At 41.7% G+C, this 26,695-nt stretch overlaps 1 protein-coding gene across 2 annotated transcripts in view; it reads left to right on the forward strand.

The window, feature by feature from the left end:
- MAP3K21 (mitogen-activated protein kinase kinase kinase 21) overlaps positions 1-24,554 on the forward strand; it is a 51,403-nt gene extending 26,849 nt beyond the window's left edge. The window contains exons 5-10 of one of the 2 annotated variants that reach the window (XM_081244574.1): positions 5,697-5,937; positions 13,490-13,612; positions 15,649-15,799; positions 16,160-16,257; positions 19,064-19,849; positions 21,338-24,554. In XM_081244574.1, the coding sequence (XP_081100700.1) occupies positions 5,697-5,937; positions 13,490-13,612; positions 15,649-15,799; positions 16,160-16,257; positions 19,064-19,849; positions 21,338-21,765 (1,827 nt within the window). In that variant the 3' untranslated portion in view covers positions 21,766-24,554. The remainder of the gene's footprint in view (positions 1-5,696; positions 5,938-13,489; positions 13,613-15,648; positions 15,800-16,159; positions 16,258-19,063; positions 19,850-21,337) is intronic. The other variant, XM_081244575.1, reaches the window with a different exon arrangement.
- The last annotated feature ends 2,141 nt before the right edge of the window (positions 24,555-26,695 follow it).

A 26,695-nucleotide genomic window follows, 5' to 3' on the forward strand; every position in this document is an offset into this window, starting at 1 on the left:
AAAAAAAAAAAAAGAATCCGCCTGCCAACGTAGGGGACACAGGTTCGAGCCCTAGTTCGGGAAGATCCCACATGCCCTGGAGCAACTAGGCCTGTGCTCCATGACTACTGAGCCTGCGCTCTAGATCCCACGAGCCACAGCTGCTGAAGCCCGCGTGCCTAGAGCCTGTGCTCCGCAACAAGAGAAGCCACCGCAATGAGAAGCCCGTACACCACAACGAAGAGTAGTAGCCCCTGCTCGCCACAACTAGAGAAAGCCCACGCGCAGCAACGAAGACCCAACGCAGCCAAAATAAATAAATAAATAAGTTAATTAATTAAAAACAAAAAGAAAATGGTAGGGATGGATCAAGTACTTAAAAAAAAACAATAATACTATTCAAATGTACAAAAAGACTGAAAGTATAGACAGGGGAAGGATACAAACCAACTTAAGGACAGCGGATCCGAAGAGGGAGGGGATAGGATTAGATATGATGCACCTAGGACCTTAACAGACATGAAACAGATATGGTAAAAATTTCGCATCTATTAGATATTGATAGTAAGTGCATGGGTATTTGCTATTCTCTCTAATCGTAGTATATTTTAAATACTTCATAATTTTAACTAATTAAGTTAAAAATAAAGGTTAGGGAGAAATCTGTGAGCTGCTAAAATCCTTTTTTTCTTTCTTTTTTTTTTTGGTAAGCCATATTTTTCAAATAGCAGACTTATAGGTAATTCACTCTCTTCCTTAGATTTTTCAGTATTTTGTGGGTTTAAAAATTCAAAACTGGCAAATGCAACCTTAGACCCTGACCCCACTGATAAGTACATAGAGCTCATATAATAAGAAATAGTCAGTCCCGTTTGAGTCTGTTCAGATCATATCCTGAGCATCACGTTTGATTATAGGCACCATGTTTTAAAGAGCTTCCCCAGGTGGACGGCCAGGAAGGCGGGAGAGGAGCCTGCACATCTGAGCCGACAGAGAAGAGAAGTGAACACAGAAAGGGGCGGGGAGCGCAGGGCTGTCTTCGGTGCTGGAAGGACCTTCCAGCAGGTGAGGGAGGAACTGTGTTTCAGGTTGTTTTCAGAACAACCAGAAGTAGGAGGACCTCTCGGCTGAATGCTCCAGGGATGAAGATCTATCTGGTCTCTGAGTCAACAACTTGCCAGCACTTGGAGCTGAGCCGGTGGTCCACAGCGCAGTGGACTCTGCTTCAGCTGTTCTGCTCCCTGCCCTCCAGGAATTCAGGCAGACCCCAGGGGTGACTGTATGGACGTCTACAAACCTATGGCCGGCCCTGCCCCCTCGTTATATTACGTCTTTAGTGGAATGCCGGAATCTCCAGCAGTCTAGAGAAGTGGTTCAGACCGAGGGCTCCAGCCAGCCTGTCTTGTTGGGCTTGGGGCTCTGCCACTTGCTGATGAAGACCATTCTGCCAGCACCTCCCACAGTGAAGTGTCACAGAGATGCTGTCTCGGTCCCTCAGGGTTGTGTGGGCTTGCACGAGTGAGGCCCCCCCGGGGCTCAGAGCCTTTGTGCCACTTCACAGGTGCTAACAGTGCTAGCCTGACAGCAGAGGAAGCAGTGGCTTTGCTGGAAGCCGGGCAGGCTTCCGGCAGCACGGCCCTCCCCATCCCCGGCCCGGGCGTTTGGGAAACGGGGCTCTGAGCCGTAGTCATACTGGAAAAGGACTGAGCGCGTTACTTTTTAAATCCTGCAGTTCTTTGAAGGATTACTATCAGTGATATTATTCATATGCTTTTTAGATACTTTAATACATTTCGTTGACTTAAAATGACAGAGGAGGGCTTTCCTGGTGGCGCAGTGGTTGAGAGTCTGCCTGCCGATGCAGGGGACACGGGTTCGTGCCCCGGTCCGGGAAGATCCCACATGCCGCGGAGCGGCTGGGCCCGTGAGCCATGGCCGCTGAGCCTGCGCATATGGAACCTGTGCCCCGCAACGGGAGAGGCCACAACAGTGAGAGGCCCAAGTACCACACACACACAAAAAAAAATGACAGAGGAAAGAGTCTGGTTTTTGTTTTGTTTTGTTTTTCTACACCTCCCCAAATGGTTTTCAGGAATTCTAAAATTAGATGTTTAATAACAGAAGTAAAAACATTTGGGAATGGGAGAGGACTTGGAGGAAGGATAAAACTTGAAACCACAGAATTTTAAGTGTGGAAGCAATGTTATTAATAACTATTATTATTTTAAACTCTTATTTTTAATTCTTGATAGTTATTTATGAAACTGTAGGACAGAGGCACATTCAGTGAGTTAATTCTTATCATATGTGGTGTAAAAATCAAAAAAAGCATGCTTCAAGAATGAATGACTTGGGAACATATGTATCTGTATAGCTGATTCACTTTGTTATACAGCAGAAACTAACACGCCATTGTAAAGCAATTATACTCCAATAAAGATGTTAAAAAAAAAAAAACAATGGATGACTCCTCTTTCTCCATTTTGAAGTCTTAGAAGTAGTTTCTTTGTTGTTCTTTGGATTCACTTCCGTTCTAGTGGTATCTTTACTTTTTCTTTTTACGTGATTTCTGTGCAGTGCTTTTTGAAGTACAGCATTTATGGTATCTTGTGAGCCTTTGATTTACAATTAAAGAATATATAGGCCTTTTTTTCCCCCCAAGGTTTCTAATTGCATCTTTTTTGATGGAGTCAAAAGCACAGTAGACGTGCTCTATCTCCCTTTCTTGTTCACTGATTGCTTAAGGTAGGAGGCGTCAGACTTGGAATTAATGGTCAGTGACTTGGCCGTGCTCTGTGTTATTCAGTAAACTGTAGCCTCCATAGATACCGGTTCCTCCCCAGATTCCTGGCTTCTTATCTCTGTGTGTCTGTCTCTGTGCACTGGGTGCGTGCACCTGTCTTTGAACCACTGTACGAAGGCCTGTCACTGTTAATGATTAACACCTACTGCCAGGAATTTGGATTTTCCATTATTAAGTGGCCTGTGCCGAGCAATTAAACACGTAGTACTTGAGGAGTGATCTCAGCGACCAAAAGAATGTTTTTGTGTGCTTCATAATTTCAAAGTATCCAAAGGGCTTCTAATACCCCGGCCTTTTTTTTTTTTTTTACACACTTTTGAATGTTTTAAAATTCATTCAGAAGGAAGAGTTCTTTGGCTGCTTTCTCTTTGATGATATTTTTTCTCTTATGAAGTCTTAGGCAAGTGATTTTTTTTTTTTTAATTTATAAAGTCATTGCAAAGGGATTCACATTTGGGTTTGGGACCTGGAATTTAAAATGGTTTCTTATGCAATTACTGTAGCAGTAGCACAAAAAGCCTAAGTGAATTTACTGCCTTTATCTCTTCCTCATGCCATTTCATTTCACAATAGCTAATTGGATTGTTATCTACACGACTGAAAAGTAATATCTTAACAAAAGGGCAGACAGTAATGAGTTAGAAATTAGAAGCTGACTGGAAATGAGCCTCTGTCCCCAAATACACTACAGTAAAATCTCCAATTTGGACAAACTGGTTGAAGAAAGCCACCGGTTACATAATGGATTCCAGAATTTTTTTTAACAGGTAACATTTTCTTTTTTTTCTTTTCAAGTAATAAATAGTCATTTATATCTGGCACAATGTAATGAAGAAATACTGTTCTCTATAAAAATCAGCTGATATTTATTAACAGAAGTAATTTGAATATCAGTTGGTCTTAAGAAAATCATTTCTCCTGCCATTTTGTTTATGAAGTTTGTTCAGAAAAAATAAAGAATGTTTCAGAGGTGAATTTCGGTCCACTTTGGTAGCATTACCATAAGTTCAGAATTGGTTTGATCTGAATAAAGAACCTTTATTTTTAGGGCTCTCCTTTTCTTCTTGATATTATCATATTTGTCTGTGGGAGGATGGCCCTCCGCGTTTGTTTTCCTTTATGACTCCAGTCCCGTGGCCCAGCTCTCGTTCCTTCCATGAGCCTCTGTCTTGCACTGTTTCTTCACACATCAGTACTTTTGAGGTGGCCTCTGGAAAGCGGCCTGCTTGTAATAAAGTGTGACATGTTCACACCATACTCATAGCTCTCAAAGCTCACAGCCCAAAGCTCCACCTGAGAAGGCGGAGTTTCTCACAAAGTTCTTGGCATTAGGATATCCTAAGATTAACTTTGTCTGGAGCAGTGGAACTAAAAGTTTGCAGATGCCTTGCTTTCTATGGGAGTGCTTGATTTATGGCAGGCTAGTCTAGAAGAGAAAGCAGTTCAGCACAGAAAGGAGTATTTATGTCTCTGGTAAAGGACGGAACACTTTACAGAAATGAAATAAGAATGCAGATGTAGATTAAAAACAATAGAGTTCTCAGTTTTACTACTGAATAAATTTTCTCTAATAGGAATAAAAGTATTCTTCATAGATTTTCTATTTCTTACAAGTTCAGTCATTCTAAAACCAAAACCGAGAGGAAGTTACATTTTAATCAGTCAGTATCACGACAGAGGGACTTTTGTTAGCTAATTCATGATATCTGTGTATAAAGTGACAGTTTCCATCCATCCGTGGGATCCTGATAAGTTCTCTGTGTACTGACTGTATTTTCCAGCAGCTTATCATTTTAGCGATGTTGCGTGTTCATTTCTGATGGGCCTTCACCTGACCCCTGCCACGTTCGCTTTGCTTTTCCCCTTAACCTCTCCACCACGGTGTGTTAATTCCCTAAGCAAATTCTTAAATACCCTAAGGAAAGACATCAGAACCGCCACAGTCTTTGTGACAAGAAGAACTATCCTTTAATTAGTCAAGCTTTCCCTTTTGGCTTTCATTTTAAATGGGACGTTCACATCGGTACTTGGTCGCTGTGTGTTGATGTACATCTTATGTGTCAGGTGATTGTACAAGCCAGAGATGATAACAAAGTGTGATGACTCTTTTCGGGCCATAAAACCAGAAGGGCCACAGATAGATGGGACCTGGGGCCCACAGCTTGACGCTCTTCACACCTGACATTGTGGCCAGGTGTCCTGTGTGCGCCCCTGTGGATGAGGTGCAGCCTGCCCGTGTCACAGGATGAGCCCGCTGTGCCTCAGCCTCAGGGGATGCTTATCTGCCTTCTTTTGAGTTGGGCTTGGAAAAAGGTGGGTAAAAATTTCATAAAGAACCTGCCATGGGCTTCCCTGGTGGCGCAGTGGTTGAGAGTCCGCCTGCCGATGCAGGGGACACGGGTTCGTGCCCCGGTCCGGGAAGATCCCACATGCCGCGGAGCAGCTGTGCCCGTGAGCCATGGCCGCTGAGCCTGCGCATCCGGAGCCTGTGCTCCGCAACGGGAGAGGCCACAACAGTGAGAGGCCCAGGTACCAAAAAAAAAAAAAAAAAAGAAAAACTTAATAAAGAACCTTCCATGAAGAAGGGCAAATCTGAGAAACCACATGGTAAGACTCAAAACCTGCCACTTAATGATGCTCATGGCCCCTAATAAAACAGGAGCCATCAATTAAATAAGCCAATCTGCCCCCCCGCCCCGCCCCCCTAAAAAAACACCCCCAAAACCATGAAACAAAAAAACCCTAGAAGGGCCAGAGGGAGCCTTGTGCGAGTGCGAGCCCCTGATGTGCTGAGGTCCAGCGCGGCCCGTCTTGGCTGCAGGGGACGCGGTCCAGGGGACCTGCAGCGGGCGGGCGGTGGAGCTACGCGAGACGCGGCAGCCCGAGGTGACGGTGACGCTGTCCCCTGCGGCAGGAGCTGCGGTCCCGGGAGGAAGAGCTGACGCGGGCCGCCCTGCAGCAGAAGTCACAGGAGGAGCTGCTCAGGCGGCGGGAACAGCAGCTGGCCGCGCGGGAGATCGACGTGCTGGAGCGCGAGCTCAACATCCTCATCTTCCAGCTGAGCCAGGAGAGGCCCAACGTCAAGAAGAGGAAGGGCAAGTTTAAGAGGAGCCGCCTAAAGCTCAAAGACGGGCGTCGGATCAGTTTACCTTCAGGTACGATCTTGTCCCCCTGTTCCCTAAGACCCGGGTGGTCATCCCTCCCACCCGCTTCTTTGTTTCATCAGAACTGGGGGAGTGAGATTTTAACGGATCTCATTCATCGAACGAATGAGATCTTCATCTCTTGCTTCAGTTTGTGGTCATAGTAATGACCCTAATGAGTTTTCACGGGTGAAACAGCCTAGGGAGGGAGTGCACAGCAGGCCACTGGGTGCTGCGAATCCCACCCCAAGCATCCTCTCCTGTTAGTGGGGACATTGATTTACTCCTTTGGAAATCAAAGCAGAATTAATTTCTCTTTAGCTGATTGCACTGAACCAGCATCACTGGGCATGGTGAAAATCCAGCACAGAACGATCTTACTCAAAACGTGTAAACAATTAAGAAACATGAAAACAGTGAAGAAATGATTTCTTTCACCCTACCCATGGCAAACTTCTTGTCTCTAATCGTAATAGCAAGAAAAGTGGAATAAATTAAAAGGTACAAGTGCAAGGTCAATTAGCAGCAAAGAGCTGATTATTTATCTATGTATTTAACATTATACAACAGTTAGGATTTCATTTTATTTGGGGGGGAAAAGTCCAATTGAACATTTAACTTAAAACAATCTTAGTACCTAATTTTTTAACCAGATCAAAGTTTTGAACCTAAAGAACAGAGGTATATTTTAAAATTGTAATTTAAGCCAACTTTTCATTAGTCATCACAACAGTTTAGCTACAATTACCTTTTAAAATCTGTACATACTTAGGTTTTGTCACTAAGTTATTGCTTCCACAAGGATCGCGGGGCTGTGATCTGGGGCACTAAGGTTGCTATTCACACCCTCAGCAAAGTGTATCTAGTGCCTCGGTTACACGCCCACTTTCATCTGAGGGTTCAAAATCGTTGAGGTATGAGAACAAACCAGTAATTCTAGGGAAACTTTTAAAAATATTTTTAAACCATTGTGACAATAACATAGAAGGAATATGTGTTAGGAGAAACTAAACAATACAAAAGAGCAAACATAGGTTAGTTCACGAAATTAAGTTATTTGATGTTATGTGTTACACTTTGCTTAAGGGGACACCAGATGTCTGCCTGTGTTTTGCAGTTCTTTCTAACAGGGAAGGACGGTGATAGAACTGAGAGCTGGCTGCACCTGTATAGAATGTGCAGTAAGGTCTATGTATCTGTTTCTACCTCTCTCTGTGTCTCTCTCTATATGTATTACATCTTAGAGTGCTCTTCGTGGATTCTAGTGTTTTCCTGAGATGTTTGATAATGGTGTGGAAATTTGACTTAAATAACAGTAACAACAGTTTTGTTTTATATAAAGTATGTATAAATTGTCTTGTAAAAATACTTACTGCAAAATCCTAGAAGCCTCGCAGCATACTGTGATCTTCTAGGTTATGGCAGAAGTCCTCAACTGATCAGAAAATTGCTGGAATGGAGTAGCCAGGAGTACACAGTATACATTATTGATTATGTGTTTTGATGAGGTGAGAACAGGCAATGGGTCCTTAATTCATTTTACCTTCGCCCTCTCTGGGAACAAAAAAGGTGCTTTTCCAGGTTCTTTTCTAATATTTGCTTTTAGCCAAAGTGTAACTTGAAGGACCATTCACTGGACTGTCTGATATGTCAGACATAATTTAAAATATTTTCTTTATGACGAGGCTTTTGCTTTCAATATAGACGATAGAAAAATTCAGAGAGGCACTCAGTGTGAGTTTTCTTCTCCAGTCCTGAGCTGTATCAGCATTCTTCTATCTGCATTGTGACTATGTTACCATAATTAATATTTATTGATTTCCTTGTAAAGCTTTGAATGGGGGAGCTAATTAGAAACTGATGGAAAATAAACTTGGGGGAAACAATGAAATCATTCCAGTGATCCTTTAATCTTCATGGGAGAGTGATTAAATAAAATATCTCAGGATTCCCGAGGTTCTTCTTCTCAAATGTTGCTTGGCTAATACCTTGCATTTATTCAGCACAAATTGATTATATTTTACTATTTTTGCTAGATTTATATTATTCCTGGATTTTACTATTTGCCTTTTCTATTTCTGAGAATAGAGGGGTCCTTTTAGTTACACATTACTTTACCTTGTGCCACTTAAGAAAAGATTCTAGTTAAAACATAACCCATAAAAGCCACTAATCCTGATCCATTTTGAAGGAATGAAATGTAGCTTCTATAATTTAGGATGGCATTTACCTCTTCTGCCCACAAGATGGTGCTACATTGTTGTGACACTGGTACCGTTAGGGAAACTAGTTTTCTCATTCGAATCCCCCAGCTCTACACTCCCCTCTCCACACACACACATACACACACATACACACCCACGGGTTACTTGCCCAACATCCCAAAGTAGGACACACATCCAAAAATCCAAACAAAAGAATGCTAACTATAAAGATAATTATTTTTCTCCTTCAGGAATCTTGCTCAGTAGAGAAAGCAATTATTTGTACCTTATTAAGTTCATGGGAGTTAGCTGATTCTGATATTATCATCTGTTAGAAAATTCTTTGAGGTACCAGATTTTAGTACTATTTAATGGTACATTTTTAAGGAAGAAACGGCTGATAGGTGATAGATTGAAGGGTGGTGATACTTTCCTTTCAGCATGCCAAATTACTTGAACCCCTTTTGCAGGGTTTTCTCCATGTGTAACTAGCTTAAAGAATTTCTCAGAAACATATTTGAGACTCCTACAAACTGGTTCTTAATATTTATGCCTGTGGATCTTTCAAAAATTTGATATTAAATGTGAATAATTATCTAATTATTTTAATTTTGTTCTTCAGAATCACTGATGGTAGCTTTGAATCTTATGGCTATTTATAGCTATGGTGACTTACTGCCAGAAAACTCAAATGTAATTATTCCTGCTGGCAATCCTGCATAGCTAGTGAATAAGGAAGATAAATGCTTATAAAACGAGACAGCATAATCTAAGAGTTTGTAAATTATATTTTGTGCATTCTTGGAATTTGTAGAACGAAAAAGAATGATCATGGCAGATATTTTTATATTGTTACCACTTTGTATCACTCCTGCTGTATTATGTTTATTCTGAACCAAAGTGGTGTTTTTAGAACATACAAAACAGGTCAAAGCGGTTTTGAAGCTCTCAGAAGTCGGCGTGTCTCTAAAGCCGTGCTATTCTCACTTCAGCTATTTCAGAAGTGCCAGAGTCCTGCCTGGCATGCATGAGTGTGTGTGAGTGTGTGTACGCCCATAGGGAGAGAAGGCAAAAGCTCCACCAGGACTCTTCAAAGAATACTGCAACTTCTACTGTAAATATGATGATTCCCACTGAGCCGTGTCAGTGTCCTTAATGAAACATAAATATTGCCAGGGGAAATACAAGTACAGGTTTACTCAAAAGCCTGTGGCCTACACGATAACCTGCCATGAGCAGATACCTTGAGAACACATCTAGCAAGCAGTCCAGAGAAAAGCTGGACATTGGCCAGGGCCCCTTAACAGTTCAGCCCAAGTTTTCCTAAATGTGTAACTAGGACAGAATCAACCTTTCCCCATTTCATAGGGACAAGGATGTTTATCATTAAGAATATTTTATTTATGTTTAAAGCACAGAGCACCTTTTTTCCCCTGAGTGAAAGTATTTAGATTTTTTCAGAAGACCAGAAACAGTCCAAATCTTAGGGATTGTTGAAGTCCAGTCTTGTGCCTTTGTAACTCGCCCTTGGCCTTAAAACCTTCCATGCTGTTTCCCTGACCTGTGCCTGGCATCTCTTCTCCCATCATTTGTTCCCCATGGTTTGCCATTCAGATGCCGTGGGCTGATTCTGTGCTCTAGTGCTGAGGCCTGCAAGAGCAGCCTGCCTTCTGCTCTGGGCTGGAGGCCCATCCATAGCGTGCGGACAAACCACAGGGCTAGTTGAACCTTTATAACGCACTTTAGTCTAAATTGTTTCATATCTTTGGATAAGAATATCTTTTCCTACCTACTTCCCCTCCCCCCAGTTCAGTTAGTCATCTGCCCTGATGAACTGCTTTCTTGCATCCATTCTTTCCTTTCCTTAACTGCTCTGCCCAGTCAAGTCTTTCTTGCTCACATAGATGGTAGATGGACAAAGCCTCCCATCTGGCACGTCATTTCCATTCGCTTTGTCTTCACAACATGATCTCTGCCCCTGTGTTACTTGTAATCTTTTTTTTTAATTGGAGTATAGCTGCTTTACAATGTTGTGTTAGTTTCTACTGTACAGCAAAGTGAATCAGCTATACGCATACATATATCCCCTCTTTTTTGGATTTCCTTCCATTTAGGTCACCGCAGAGCATTGAATAGAGTTCCCTGTGCTATACAGTAGGTTCTCATTAGTTATCTATTTTATACATAGTATCAGTAGTGTATATATTGTCAATCCCCATCTCTCAATTCATCCCACCCCTCCCCCCTTGGTATCCATACATTTGTTTTCTATGTCTGTGTCTCTATTTCTGCTTTTCAAATAAGATCACCTATACCATTTTTTTAGATTCCACATATATGGGCATATACCCAGAGAAAACCGTAATTCAAAAAGACACATGCACCCCAATGTTCACAGCACTATTTACAATAGCCAGGACATGGAAACAACCTAAGCGTCTCTCAATGGAGGAATGGATAAAGAAGATGTGGCACAGATATATACAATGGAATATTACTCAGCCATAAAAAGGAACAAAATTGGGTCATTTGCAGAGATTTGTAGAGATGTGGATGGACCTAGAGTCTGTCATACAGAGTGAAGTAAGTCAGAAAGAGAAAAACAAATACCGTATACTAACGCATATATGTTACTTTTAATCTTAAACAGAGAAGACATTGATTTAGCAAAGATTTGCTACGCACCTTTCCTGTGCACATTTGGGGGTGGTCACAGTGATGGCAGCTGACTCCTTCCCCCCAACATAGAGAGCTTACATTGTATTGGGGGCAGCCTTAAGCTAATAATTAAACAAATGCTTATTTTTTTGCTATAATTATTAACTACTGTGAAGGAAAAGTCATATGACAGTGATTAGTAGAGAGATGTCTCCTGGTCTAAGGAGATCACAGACAGCTTCCTCACAAAGAAACATTTAAATGGAGACTCGAAGTAGGAATTTACCGAACACGACGGGAACAGGCAGGGAACACCTGCGAAGAAACTTGGGTTTCTTCCAGGAATTGAAAAAAGACCAGTGTGGCTTGACTCTGCCCCCTGGGCCAAATCCAGCCTCCCGCCTGTTTTGTATAGCTCACAAGCTAAGAACATTTAAATACTAGAAAAAACGATTTTCTGACACATGAACATTGCAGGAAAGGTAAACTGCAGCGTCCATAATAGAGTCACATTAGAACACACGCATTTATGTGTTTGTGGGAGTGCTTTCTCGCTCCATCAGACCATATGGCTCATAGAAACTAAAATATTTACTGTGTGGCACTGCTTAGGAAAAGTTTGCTGAGCCCTGGTGTAGACCACGGCGAGTGATGGGAAAGCAGGGCACAGTGAGGCTAGGGTGACACACGGAGCCTGATTTGCAGGGGACTGGAGAGGATGTTAGGCTTTTGACCTGTAACTTTAAGAATGATGAAAAGCCTTTGAGGAATTTTAATCAGGGGAATGATAGTCAGCCATGCATTTTAAAAAAGACATCTGCCTGCTGTGAGGTAGACCAGAGGGGCCAAACAGAGATGCTGAAAGATCGATCAAGGGATTGTAACAGCCTCAGCATGAAATGATGGTGGCAGCGGAAATGGAGAGCACAGAAAGCATCACTAATGTGCGTTGAGCATTTATTATGTCCTGAGCCCTGTACTTAAGTATTTTCTGTATTTATTTGTATTTAATTTTTCCTAACTGTCCTATGAAATAGGAATAATTATGTTTTCCATTTTGTCAGTGAAGGTGCTGTGACTTAAAAGAGATTAAGTTACTTTCCCCAAATTCATATGGCTAGTAAGTGATAAGCTGGGATTCATTCACATCTGGAGTTTGCTGATTCCAGAACCTAGAATATAAATTTCTCAACTATAACTCTAAGAAGAATACATAACAGAGTTTTACAAGATATTTTGTGTTTGACTGGATATGGAGGGTCAGGGAGAACACAATATCAAGAAAAGTTTCAAATTTCTAGCAGGAGTAATTGGATAGATGTCTTGCCTACCAAATTCGAACTCCTCATTTCAAATACCAGGTGGTTCTTTAAAGTTCTTTAATTTTCAAACAGGCAAATTATAGCTGTCTTGCATATGTGAAATGAACATGTGTCAATGATTTTATTCAACTTATTAATTAATGAGGGAACCAGTTAAAATTGGTTCACATGAGAATTTGAGGACCTAAGTGTTTATGGTCAATTTAGTAAAGAAATGTTAGGATTAGATTGCTAGGCTAAATACAAACCCAATATGGCAGTAAATCATAACCTTTGGGATTTTCTTTTACACCAGACAGCAGCCATTTGCATCATCACCAGGCAAAATCTACCAGTTAACCTCTGCTCCTACTGAGTTGTAAAAATAGCCCAGTCAATAGAAAATCAGTCGGAGGTTAAGGTCAGCACTGCACTGAAAGAACATCCAGTAATTTCTTTTACCTGCTTCTAAGTTTCTGATAATTTTTCTGGCAGTTTACAGAGTTTTCCCAAACACCCTCCTCTTTCCTCTGGTAATATGACTTTTCTTCCGTATATTCCCATAGTTCTTGGCATATCTCTGGCATGACAGCTACCCTATATTACAGTTAGGTAATAGTAACCATCATTTGTACGTACCTTGACCACAAAACGCTTTCCACTGCAGGCAAGGGGGAGTTTCTCTTGACCCTGGCTGGGTCTGAAAATTAAACCGACACAAGCCAGATCCACAGGGGAAGAGCATAAAAATGTACTTAATGTAAGTTTCTGTGACATGGGAGCCTGCATCAGGAAAGGAAGACCCAAAGAAACAGACCTGAATGTTGAGGAAGGTTGATGAAGAGTGGATGGTCATGTGGAAATGTGACAGGCTAAGTAGTAAACATTGGGGTAGCATGTCCGGAGCCCCGCATAAAGTCCGCTTTCCATTCTAATCACCACGGCAGCCCTGGGAGGTGTCTGCTGTTCTAGCCAACAACCACAGGGACCAGTGCCGAGAGGCTCCTGACTAGTTTGGGGTCTGTAGTCTGTTAGTGACAGAACCAGGATTCATGTAAACCCAGGGTGTCTCCCACCTCGATTTTGTTTTCAACTCTATCAGACTGAATGAAGGTAACTCTTTGTCCCCGGAAGACCGTGAGTTCTGCAATACGCAGTAATAGTTTATTTCCTTGTGAGCATGTGTCTCTCACCGTGCGTCATGACTCTGAGTCATTGTTTATGGACATGAGCCCTGAATGGAAGATAAGTAAGAAACTAGAAACAGACTCTTGAGATACACCATATTCTTACTGTCTGGCAGTTCCTGCTTTTATTGCCATGTGCGAAAGCTGGGGCTATGGGAATAACCTAAAACCATGGACTCTCAGTTCTCATTTTTTTTTTTCCCATATCTGACAGATTTCCAGCACAAAATAACTGTGCAGGCCTCCCCCAACTTGGACAAACGGAGGAGCCTGAATAGCAGCAGCTTCAGTACACCGAGCAGCCCCACGGTGATCCCCCGACTCCGGGCAATACAGCGTGAGCTTTCTTCCCCACGGGGGGCTTCTGGGTGGCTTTCTGTCACTAACTGACTTGGATCCAACTTAAGCAGACATCCATAGCCAGTTCTAACCCTGTGATATTTAGGAGGTGTCAGAACTATTTGGAAAGCAAGATCTGGTCTTATCTTTCTTATTCTCATTTTCTTGTTCTCACAATAAATGATGTTTAGATTCCACACAATCGGTGATGTGACCAGGCCACAGAGTAGAAAGTGAAATAGTATCGTGAGCCATTTTGTTAAACGCCTGCCTGCAACATTTGCATGACCTAGTTATATCAGTAGCCTCCTTATGGATATGTTGAAAGCTGAAATCAGGAATTCAAGGTTACTTCCATTCGTTTCATTGTTTGGTAAGGAAAAAAATATTTTGCGTTGTTTTTTTTTTTTTTTTTTTTTGCGGTTCGCAGGCCTCTCACTGTTGTGGCCTCTCCCGTTGCGGAGCACAGGCTCCGGACACGCAGTCTCAGTGGCCATGGCTCACGGGCCCAGCCGCTCTGCGGCATGTGGGATCTTCCCGGACCGGTGCACGAACCCACGTCCCCTGCATCGGCAGGCGGACTCTCAACCACTGCGCCACCAGGGAAGCCCTCGAATTTTGAATTTTGATCTTTTCCTGGGCAGTGATACTGGGTACCATCCGCCCAGCGCCATCACAAGGGTGAACAACCCATACACTCAAAACCACTCTGTACCCACATAAGCACTCTGTTTTTCACTTTCAGTACAGCATTCAGTAAGTCACATGAGACATTTGACTTTATTATAAAATCGGCTTTGCATTAGATGATTTTGCCCAACTGTAGACTAGTGTAAGTGTTCTGAGCACATTCAAGGTGGGCAGGGCTAAGCCATGATGTTTCGTAGGTGAGGTGTATCAAACACGTTTTCACCTTATGATATTTTTAACTTAGGATGGGTTATTGGATGTAACCCCATCATAAGTCGGGGAAGATCTGTTCTTCAAAATACCACTTAGTATTTTGGTTTTAGAGTGTTCAGCCTGGTGGAAAAAATAAATATACTAATTCATCTGGCATCCTCACACTGTGAGAGTTTCAATTAGACCCAAAGCAGATATTTTTACCCCCTGTGTAGATATGTCATAATGTTTTCAGAACCTCTGGTGTGTGACGGGGTTGTTTTCTAAGTGTGTAGTAATAACAGCCACTCTCCCAGTGATTCCCAAGCCAACTGTCAGTGCACAGAGAGGCTGGGGGGTGGTATATACGTGTGTCAGCAACATGTGGGTGTTAGACGTGAGTGTAAACCGCCCGAGAGGGGATGAAATATGGCAAGATGTGGGGAAACTTACGTACGTTCAGATTTTTAAAGGTAATTGAAGCCAAACAGTTGTGATGACTAATGAAAAACTGGCTTAAATTACAATTTTACAATATACCTTTGTTCCTTAGGTTCAAAACTTTGATTTGGTTACAAAATTAAGTACTAAGTTTGTTTTCAGTTAACTGTTTACTTTGACCTTTTTTCCCCAAAATAAAATGAAATCCTAACTGTTGCATAATGTTAAATACATAGATAAATAAACAATCAACTCTTTATGGCTAATTTACCTCAAATTTGTATCTTTTAATTTAGTTCACTTTTCTTGCTGTTATGATTAGAGATAGAACTTTGCCAGCGGTAGGGTGAAAGAAATAATTTCTTCATTGTTTTCATGTTTCTCAATTGTTTACATGTTTTTTTTGTTTTTTTTTTTGTGTGTGTGTTATGCGGGCCTCTCACTGTTGTGGCCTCTCCCCCTGCGGAGCGCAGGCTCCGGACGCACAGGCTCAGCGGCCATGGCTCACGGGCCCAGCCGCTCCGCGGCATGTGGGATCCTCCCGGACCGGGGCACGAACCCGCGTCCCCTGCATCTGCAGGCGGACTCTCAACCACTGCGCCACCAGGGAAGCCCTACATGTTTTGACTAAGATAGTTTTACAACTGATTTGATTCATTTTAACTTAACAATTTTTTAATTGGTTAATGAGTGATGATGCTCTCTGTTTAGTGACCTCAGATGAAAGCAATAAAACTTGGGGCAGGAGCACGGTCTGTCGACAAGAAGAATTTGAAGATGTAAAAAGGAATTTCAAGAAAAAGGGTTGTACCTGGGGTCCAAATTCCATTCAAATGAAAGAAAGAACTGACTGCAAAGAAAGGTACTTGTGTGACATCTGGTGGCATCCCAGTGTGTACTGTGATAAATAGCAGTGCCTTTTAAATATTGCACTGGCCAGACCTAACTTTTAAAAAGCAATTAGAGTAATACAGAGATACCTGAATATAATTTAATTTCTAGAATGGGTTTATCCTACTAAATCAACTATTATTTAGTTAATCAATTAAAAAGATTCTCTCTCTCATGTTAAGGTGTTATCTGTACTTTCTTAGCTCTTCAAAACATAGAGGCCAATATGTTCTCTTTACTACCTAAAAATATTGTTAGCGTGTATCCGCCAAAACCTAATTTGTGTGTCATATGGTTCTATTGTATCAAAATAAACATTTTTCTCTTGTAGAATAAGACCTCTCTCAGATGGCAACAGTCCTTGGTCAACCATCTTAATAAAAAATCAGAAAACCATGCCGCTGGCTTCATTATTTGTGGACCAGTCAGGTAAATGTGCTTCAGGAAATAGAATTTGTTTGAGTTAGACTGAGCCTCTGAGAGTTCTAGAAGTGACGTGGGAAAGGTTAGCAGAATCACATATACTGAGTAGTAGCAGTGGCTACAGTAAGCTCAAAAGTTATCTTCTGTCCTGTCAGTCTTCGTGGCGGAAAGTAATTAGGCTCCACATTGTTTATTAGGAATTTGTAACTCTTATTCTTCACCAGAAAAATTAGTATAATTTATTATATAGAACCAAATTACTGTAGTATAGGAAATAGTAAATATGAAAATGTAGGCGCCCTGAAATTCTGCTGAGATTATATTCCCACCCCACGACCTGATGAAATATTGTCAAGCGGGTTAGTTGTGGAAAACTACTGCTGGAGAGTATTACACTGGAATCTCTAGTTTAAATGAATCATCATTGCTTTCAGTGTTCAGTATTCCTATTCAATATTCAGATATTAAAAGGTTGAAGAGATTTGGAAGTTGCTGGAAATTTTCAATGATGGCTAACTCTGAAGAAAAGCAAATTGGTCTTTATCCTTGACAATTTAAGACAGCCCTTTGGTACTGTGGTCAAATTAGAGATGTTTTAGCAAAACACAGTATAAACTTCTTGAATTTATGATCAATGCTATGCTCAGTTTTACAAGCACCTTATCACCTACTGCCCATGTTTAGTTTTCTTCTTCTGTGTTCATCACAAGTGTGTGGTTTCAGCATAAATATCTCCATAAATACTTCCAGGTAAACACAAGGCAGGTGCTGTGTAATCCCTCGGTAGATGCTTTCTGATGTCAGATTCATTACTCTGACTCTTTCTCGCCTGTAACGGCAAGAGGGTCTCTCATTATACACTACGATTCATCATCAGATGGCGTTTGAGGACTAATGAAGAACAGTTAATAGTAATAAAACCGTTAATTCTATAGTACAAGTTTCATTATTTGTGACTGTTGAAAAAAAGTCTTCTTGCTTTTTTTCCCTGAGTTTTTTTAATTCTTTCTTAGAATGTTTTGATCCTATGAATAACTCCTCCACAGGACAGTTGGAGGAAATAAAAGGATGTATTTGGCTGACTCAGCTGGGTCTCCATTAAGTTAACCCTGTAGTTCATTAGAAGGATCCCTGAGCAAAAGGTTTACACAGTCTGTCCTGCCTGAAGGTCCCCCTCCCACCTTCCATCTGTGGGGCCTCATCCTTCTAAGTGTTTCTGTCTCAGCCCAAGCGTTTCCTGAAAACCTCCCCTGACCGCCTTAGCTGCAGTGGTGTCTCTCCCCATCCCTGTATCTCAGTACCCAGTTTTACTTACGCATCGCTCTTCCCTGAAATCCTTCTTGGACTGCATGGACACCCGTAGTGTGTGTGTTCTTTGTCACCCCAAATTAGAATGTCAACTCCTCGAAGGCAAAGATTTTATCTGGTTTGTTCACCACTCTACTCCCAGGGCCTGGTGCATAGCAAGTCTTCAGTATCTCCTGACTGCCTAAGTGAATCCTAAAAGGACAGTTTGATCTTATGTAGATATTGATTATATTCACCTTGGTTTGGGGGCTGCGAATGCATGCCGTCAGTCATAGAAAGACTAGAAAAGATTGTGATGGATCCATGTAGATTCATGACAGCTCAGGAGGAAAGTGTGGGAAAGGAAGTGCTCAGTATGCTTCGAAACCTATGGCTTTTACTTGTCAACAGCATTTACCCTCTTTTTTTAAAAAATGATGGCTTACCGTGCATTCAACCCATCAAAGCGCAATTCGTGCCTACTTGATGAAGGCACTATTTGGGGAAGACCCCTCACAAGATGAAACCTGCAGGGATGCTCACAGCCGGCTGTGACCTGAAAGTAGAAAAAGGAGGAAACCGAACGACACCAGAGAGGCTTCAGTGGAACCAAGATCACATGTGGGAAGAAGGGCAGTGTCAGGCCATCTTAGGGCCAGGCAGGATTTTGAGATAGAATTATCTGAGGGAAATGGGACAGTGGGAGAAGGACACGGGGAGAAAGATAGCAGAGGAAGATACTGGGCTTCAAGGGAGAAAAGCTGGGAAGAGCACGGGCTTGTTGGGAGGAAAGCTGGCATCCGGCTGGTCTAGCGAACCGAGCACATTTTAGGTGCAGTGAACACAAGGCTGAAGAAATCATGGGTGGCTCTGTCGGGGATGCTCTGGACACCAGATGAGGGAGTTCGTCATTTCAGTCGTTCATGGTTAAGCCCTAAGTGATAAGAATTATAGCTTCCTCTCCAGTAGCAGAATATGTTACCCTTTGGAGCTCTGACCTCTAGAGAATCTTCTTCTGATGCGGGGCTCCTACACTTTAATGGCAGCTTGTTGAAACAGGCTGCTGGGCACCACCATAGTCTGAAGTGTGCCAAGAATTCACTGCTCTACGCAGGATGGTTCCTGTAGCAACGGGGCGTGGCCCAGTTACCTAGGTCACGCACAAGGGCACCTTTTGTCTGACGTGTCCTCCTGCTGCTGTCTGTGCATGTGCATTTCTGTATCTTGATGACTTTGTTTCTATAGAAGTTTCTGTTTTCTATGCCAGTGAAGATCCACTTCCTGAAGGACAGGAAACAGCAGAGGACTTGCTCACCTGTTCCTATGCAGGGAGCTGAGTCATTGCACCCTGGACGCCCCTTCCTTAGGGTCCTCCTGGACGAACCATTTGCTGAACTGCAAAGGACTCCATGTATTTTGATTTAGAATATGTATTTATTAGATTTCAGCCTTGTTTTACAGTATAGCTTGCATGGTTTTTACAGTAAAATGGTACTAGCCTGTGTGTATTTATACTTCTGTGTAGGTGCATGTGAAGAGCCACAACTTGCCCCAGACGGATTGGAACACAGAAAACCAAAGCAGATAAAATCACCGAGTCAAGCGTACATTGATCTACCTCTTTGGAAAGATGGCCAGAGAGAGAGTCTGGTGGAACCCGAAAGCTGGGAGGAGAGAACCCCGGTGAGCCCTGCCACCAACATTCCTCAGGGGACCCCTCCGAACAGTCTGAGCAGATCCCCCCAGAGGAAGAAGACGGAGTCTGCTCTGTATGGCTGCACCGTGCTGCTGGCGTCGGTGGCTCTAGGCCTGGACATCAGAGAGCTCACGAAAGCACAGGCTGCTGAAGACCCGTTGCCCAAGGAAGAAAGGAAGAAACGTGAGGGCATCTTTCAGCGGGCGCCTAAGTCCCGAAGCAGTACCAGCTCCGCCACTAGGCTGCCAGCCGCAGGCGAGGGGGCCAGCAGCCCATCCCCACTCCCTCTGTCCAGCGCCGCGAACCTCCTGTCCATGCCTTCTCTCTCCACCAAGTGCCTGCTGCAGACTGACGGTGAAGATTCCTTCGAGAGCAGCACACACGTCCCTTGTGACCCCAAGGTGCCCATTCCAGATCCTTGCCCTGCCTTTGGAAGGAGGGATCAGGAGCCAACCCCCGTGCCAGGACTGGAGACCCATCGTGGTGTGTGGGGAAACCTGTCTCCTTCCTTCACAGTTCCAGCATGTGCGGACGCATCTTACGCTGCTTCTTCAAAAGAAAGAGCAGCACATCACCGACGGACTGTGTCCGATGGAAGTGCTTCTCAGCCCCCAGGTAGGCTGCATTCTTGGGTGAATGTACCAAACACCACTGTAGAGGTTAGACTGTAAAATTGTATGGCTCTCTGATTTTATCTTTTCCAAGCGATTACATTTACAAATTTGTTTTCACATAAATCTTTGAATTTTACCCTACTCTTTTGTTTGACTTTATCATTTGGATCCTTGGAAGAGTATAGTTAAATGTCAGTAACTTAAATACATAATAGCGTATTAAAACAGAAAGAGGGGCTTCCCTGGTGGCGCAGTGGTTGAGAGTCCGCCTGCCGATGCAGGGGACGCAGGTTCGTGCCCCAGTCTGGGAAGATCCCACATGCCGCGAAGCGGCTGGACCCGTGAGCCATGGCCGCTGAGCCTGCGCGTCCGGAGCCTGTGCTCCGCAATGGGAGAGGCCACAGCAGTGAGAGCCCTGCATACTGCAAAAAAAAACAAAAACAGAGCACATGGAGAATAACTGCCCCAAGCCCCTCGTGGTAGGAAGGAGAGTCATTTGCCAAAATTTGAACCAAATAATTAGTGGCAGAGTTGGCAGTAAAACTGGTCATTTGACACAGCATCACCTGGCTTTGCTGCCCAGGTTTATGTTGAGATTGAGTTTAGGGGGGTAAAAGTCAAATGGACAGTAGGTGCTGTGTGGGGAATGACTATTATTCCTTTTGTATATAAAGATAATTACAACTACCTCAGATATAGATCATGAGGATTAAGTGAGATAATGTATATGAAAAATGCTTTTTAGATTGTAAAATGTTATGCTAGGGTCAGTTATAAAGTATATTAAAACTGAAACTGCTTTCATTTGCTTTATCTTTTCGTTTATCTCTTTAAGTGCTATGCCTAGACAAGATTTTTTTTCATATTATTGTTCATTGTCTTTAGATAAATTGGTTTATTGCTTTTATGATGCAATAAAGTATTAGTAATTTATAATTGCACATGGTGAAATCCTAGCACAAGAATCCCATAAAAAAACATTCTTTTTTTCTTAGTTTGAAGCCAATGATTATTTGCTACAGTGATAGTAAGTCAGTTCTTCAGAACAAAAAAGAGAGGGTGTAACATGTAAAAACGTATCTGCTTTCTTATTTTCATTAATTTTTTCAAATCATCATCTGAGAGTGGATTCAGTCATATTCACCATCATTTTTAAGTCTTAACTTTAGTCCAGTCTAACCCATTGTGAAATCTATCCTGTTAAACAGCTCTAATGATCATTGTCCTAAGCATATGATGATGACTTAGCTCTTTACAGGTGCCGTTGCCATAGGTTTAAGCAGTCTTTCCAACCTTGTAGTACTTTTCCATAAAAACAAACATTCTATCCTAACAATTTTAAAGGTAAGGTTTGTGTTCAGGTTCTTTTGTGAAAGCTCACTTTAAGATGGTCACCTAAGGGAAGTCATCCTGGTTATTTTCCTTGCTATCCATTGATTTCGACATCACTGTCTTTCTAATCACATACTGTCTTTGCCTCCTCAACCAGCTGGTGCAGCTCTCATCTCAGCCCCCGGAGCCTCTGACCTGCCCCCTGAGTGGGTTTGGGGGACGCCCCCCTTGCCACCTGGACCTCATAGTGACCTGCCAAGTGAGGTCCTGCCTGAAAAACAGAGAGCTGTCCATATGGTGCCTCTGCCTTGCCCTCCCCACCTAAGAAGCCAGGTAGGTGCCCTGAAGGCCTTCCCGCAGAGAACAGAGTCTCAGCATGCACAGGCCTGCCCTGTGGTGGGCAGTCCAGGACCAGCCCCTGACTGTCCCCTCGGTGCCAAGGAGAGAACTAAGCCCCACGTGCCTTCCTTACTGGATGCTGACGTGGAAGGCCAGAGCAGGGACTGCACGGTGCCTCTGTGCAGGCTGAGGAGCAGAATGAGCCGACCATCTCTGTACGAACTGGAGAAAGAATTTCTGTCTTAAGTGCCTTATATTGTTCAAGCATTTCTTTTTTTTTTTTTTTAAGGTGAACAAATGAAAACAGTGTGTCTACCTTTGAATTGTTTTATGCTGCTGTGTTTTCAAAGCTGTGGCCATGTTACTAAAATAGTAATGGATGTCTAACTTCTCCAAAAATATATGTGATTGCTGTTGCCTGACTGTATTGTTATTCCACTGGATTCTTACCTAGCAACTTGAAATACTACACACGTGTAAAACCAATGTGCAACAATGTAAATCTGTGTTTAAGCACAATTTTAAATGCTTTGTTTGCTGCCATTTATATCCTTGTCTATTAGTTCACACAGAAATTGTAATGGTGTGCCATTTTTGTTTCCTTCCTTCCTGTTTCCTTCCTTTTGTTTTCTATTTTCCTTTACCTTTTTCCCTTTCTTTCCTTTTTTTTTTTGTTATTTGTGCAACAGGAAGCCAAGAGTAATGTGATGTTAGCAAGTAAAGATGTTTATGTAAAAAAAATTTGTTGCCTAGAATAGATTGGAGAGTCCTATTTGAACTACCTAAACTCAGCAGTAGGCTTATAATGCATAAGTATGTCCAAATTTCACCTGAAATATGCACTATTTCTCTCTTTGAGAAAATTTTACTGAATGTAACTTGTAAAAGTTTTAATGAATATAACTTCTAAAAATTTTATCCATTAGAACTCCAAAGTAGATTTTTCAAAAAGCAAGTGATTGACATTTGACTCAGACCGTACTGTATAGAGTTGAGAGGCGCTAACCTGTGTGTTCTCCCTGTAGAAAGGATCTTCCTTCTTCCTTCATCAGTAGCCACTGATTTGGTATCCAGAAGTGTAAAGCAAACCTTTTGTCGTAGAGTTTTTAAAAATTAATCAATGCGTGCATTATGTGCCGAAGAAAATTCATGTCATTTAATATTACTTTTCTCTATTTAAATGCATAATCATCCTAATAATCTCAAATACAGTTAGAAACACTGCAAAGTCAAGAAACAGCAGTACGGTTAGAATTTAAGTGTTTTTTTGTTTTTGTTTTTGTTTCTTTTTTGCGGTACGCGGGCCTCTCACTGCTGTGGCCTCTCCCGTTGCGGAGCACAGGCTCCGGACACGCAGGCCCAGCAGCCATGGCTCATGGGCCCAGCCGCTCCGCGGCATGTGGGATCCTCACGGGCCCAGCCGCTCTGCGGCATCTGTGGATCTTCCCGGACCGGGGCACGAACCTGCGTCCCCTGCATCGGCAGGCGGACTCTCAACCACTGCGCCACCAGGGAAGCCCAGAATTTAAGTGTTTTAAAATAGTAGTTATTCACTTAATTGTAGATACATGTTAGATATCTGTTGGGTGGGACAAGCTGATGTGATAGAATGGAGAAATATAAGTTATTTTCAGATGTGGGTTTATAAAACGAATCTTTGGATAGCAGATCAGGTTTTTAAGTGATTTTAAATTATTTTATAGTCACTTTTATAAATCATAGAGTTATGATACAAATAAACTACTGAGCTATTAAGCTACTGAAATGGCTGTCCAGGAGCTTGGTAAACTTGCCTGGGTTCTTTTGTTAAATCTGTTATGCTTCTCTCCCTAGAATATGGTTATTCAGATGACACACAGTAAGCATTTAAAACTTTCCCTACAGTGAAAAACTTTAATTGCAAACATTACTTGATATTTCATTTAAAATCTTACCTTGGTTAAGGTTTACTGAATAACTGGAAGATCAGTGATTTAATCAGCTGTGATAAAGTATCTACCTATAGTAGGAAAAAAAAAAGAGGAAAATTATATTATTTGGCCATTTTAGAACCTCTCAGTCGTCTAACAAGTGTGCCACTGCCAATGATGAACAGGGCATGAAAGGATTATTTTAATATAAGCGCCTTTTGCCTTAAGGAAATTCTTGAAGCACAATCTCAGGTCCTTAATTACACTTTGTGGTGTTATGGTCCATTCTATGATTTGGCTTCACTTTTGGGTGGTTGTTGAATTACATAACAGAGATTTGGTTTCCTCAAAATTGTATCACATTTGAAACTGTGGTTGGCTACTTCATACTCAGTCATATGAGGGCATGTAACTTCCAGCTAAAAGTAAACGAAATACATGCCTACGGTAATACATGAAACACGAAATATAGAAACTGTGTTTTCAGTTTTGCTTCTACCAAAACATCGTGTGTGTGTGTGTCTGTGTGTGTGTGTGTGTCTGTGTGTGTGTGGCACTTTGTGTGAGGGTAGGGGAGTGATGGGTGTCCATCTGTGTGGTCCCTCTACTCTGTTCCTGTTTAGCTTTATTTTAGTCAACTCTACATTATGATGAATTTAGAAATGAAGTTACATTAAAAAGATAATTGTCATATAAGGACTCGATCTCACATGTTACTGCAGATAGTTATTTTTTGCTGAGATCTATTGTACATTTGCGATTTTCTATGTGTATAGGTATACTTAGCGGAATCTGGTTATTTATTTTCATATAGACTTAATAGCTCACTGAAAGATAAATTAAGCTGATTACTATTAGTCAACAGTTAAGGTGCTCCCACTGCAGAGATTTGAGGCCTGGGCCTGAAACGCTGTATTATGAAGCTTTGTGACTGAAAAAGATGTTTACATATGTTGTCTATTTTTTTTAATAAAGTTTTTTTTATAGCTTGTCTACTTGCTCAGTGGCTCTGATCTCCTGATGATTGTGGCTGTAGTTTGTAATGGTTCGTTTTGTATTCAATAAGGAAAATATGTTAATAAAGATTATTAATAAGTCAGGTATTAACCTGCTAAATTCATTAAACTGAAGGATCATGATATGAATCATGGGATTAAATGAAATACTTTATTTAAAATGTTGTTTGGTTTACATGTGCATTGAAATGTTGCATTTCATTGTGAGAATTTTGCAACTCCAGCTTTTCAGAACGCACATTTTGGCAGAGTGAATTACTGTATGAAGTAAATCTCAGTTGATGCTGGAGCACTGTGATTAATGAGACATGTTGATTATTAGCATGTTTAAATCAGAAGAATTTCAAAACCCACCTAACATCTGGTGATTCTTGGTAAGCAATAAAAACTTCGGTGAATTAGAAAAGTAGATGGTAGCATTTCGTGCAGATCCAGGCAACACCCTATCATATAAGAGGGAGAAAAATTTAATGTCTGTTGTATATCTGCTAAGTGTTAAGGACTCTCCTAGGTGCCCATATAAGGCACTCCCTATAATTCTCTTCAGTGAAGTTTGTGAGGTAGGTAGTAGTATCCCTATTTCATTAGATGTGAAACGGGCACAGAGAAGTTTGATAAAGTTCCAAAGACTCACCACCATTTACCTGTTCACACCTGTTGTAACCATACATAGAGTATAGAAGATGGAGGCTTCTAGTGGAATCCAAAGCTAAGGTAGTGTTTCACAAATCAAAAAGTTCAAAATTCTAGAATGGCTGAGTACTTATTGAAAACAAAGCTAACAGTGGTTAATATGGTGGGATACTTCCTAAGTAATTGTGAAATGAAATAGAAGGTACTAAAACCTGCATATCCAACAGATGAACTCAGAAAAACGCAGTGTTCTGTTCAGTGGGTTTATAAATACGATGAAATTATTTAAGAACTGCAATATAAATATAAAATAATTGGGCTTAAGCTGTATGTACTCTTTACTTCTGAAAAGGTCAACATGCTAAAACAGTGAAAGATGAGGCTTTTATGAATGAAACAATGTAATAAGTACCACATACAGTGGAGCAAAAACTAGTTGTTCTTGTTGTTTAGCAAGAAATAAGTAAGTTGAATTAAGTAAGTTGAATATGCTGCAAACTCATTAAGTGCCTACTGTGATAGCCACTGGGAAAGACTAAAGGAATTCAGTGATGAGCAAGAGAGACGCCACCTGGGTACTTTGCTGCATGGTTCTTAAGATCTAGTAAGAAGACATTGAGAAGCTAAGCGGGGCCAGCTTCATGGGTTCGGATTGGGCTTCACACTCGGGATGTCCCTGAGCTTGATTTTAATGCTTTGCTAACACTGTCTTGAAATCCTTAAGAAATTTTGGACCGGGACCCCTCATTTTTATTTTGCACTGGGCCCTACAAATTATGTGGCCAAGCCTGAGTACAAGTGAAATGAGGGTTATAAAAGGTGAAGTAGTTGCTATTCTGGTAGCACTGGCAGAGCAGATCTAACCTGGGGGGTTCAGAGGAGGCAGCTGAGGAAGTCAGGACCTCTGCTGGGTGAGAAGTGCTCCCTGCAGAGTCACTAGCTTGTGACTCGAGTCATGTTTCTCTTGGAACTTACCAGATTTCCTCTTTGCCTTTCAGCATTTTTACCATGGTCTGTGTTGGTGTGGATCTCTTTGCATATATCGTACTTGGAGTTTGTTTAATTTCTTGGATGTGTAGATTTTTTCCAGCAAAGGTAGGGTTTTCAGCCATTATTTCTTCAAGTATTTTTTCTGCTGCTTTTCCTCTCTCCTGGGACACTCATTACTTGTATATTGGTGTACTCAGTAGTGCCCCACATTTCTCTGAGGCTCTGTTTATTTTTATTCATTCTTTTCTCTCTTTTTTTTTCAGATTACATATGCTATATTGATTTCTCTTCAAGTTCCCTTATCTTTCTTCAGTTCCAATCTACTGTCAAGCCCCCTTAGTGACATTTTTCATTTTAGTTATTGTATTTTCAACTCCATAATTTCCATTTCACTCTTTTTTAAAATTTTTATCTCTATTGATATTTTCTTTTTGACAAAACATTGTCATCATACCTTCCTTCTTCAAGCATATTTTTCTCTAGTTCATTGAACTAAGGTACAATGGCAGCTTTCAAGTTATTAAATCTGAGATCCGTACCCTTTGACAGGCCATCTGTGTTGCCTCCGTTTTTCCCAGTGTATGGGTCACACTTTCCTGTTTCTTTGTATATCTCACTTTTTGTTCA

Source organism: Mesoplodon bidens, assembly GCF_964165515.1.
Source record: "Mesoplodon bidens genome assembly, chromosome: 1".
Classification (NCBI taxonomy): Eukaryota; Metazoa; Chordata; class Mammalia; order Artiodactyla; family Ziphiidae; genus Mesoplodon; species Mesoplodon bidens.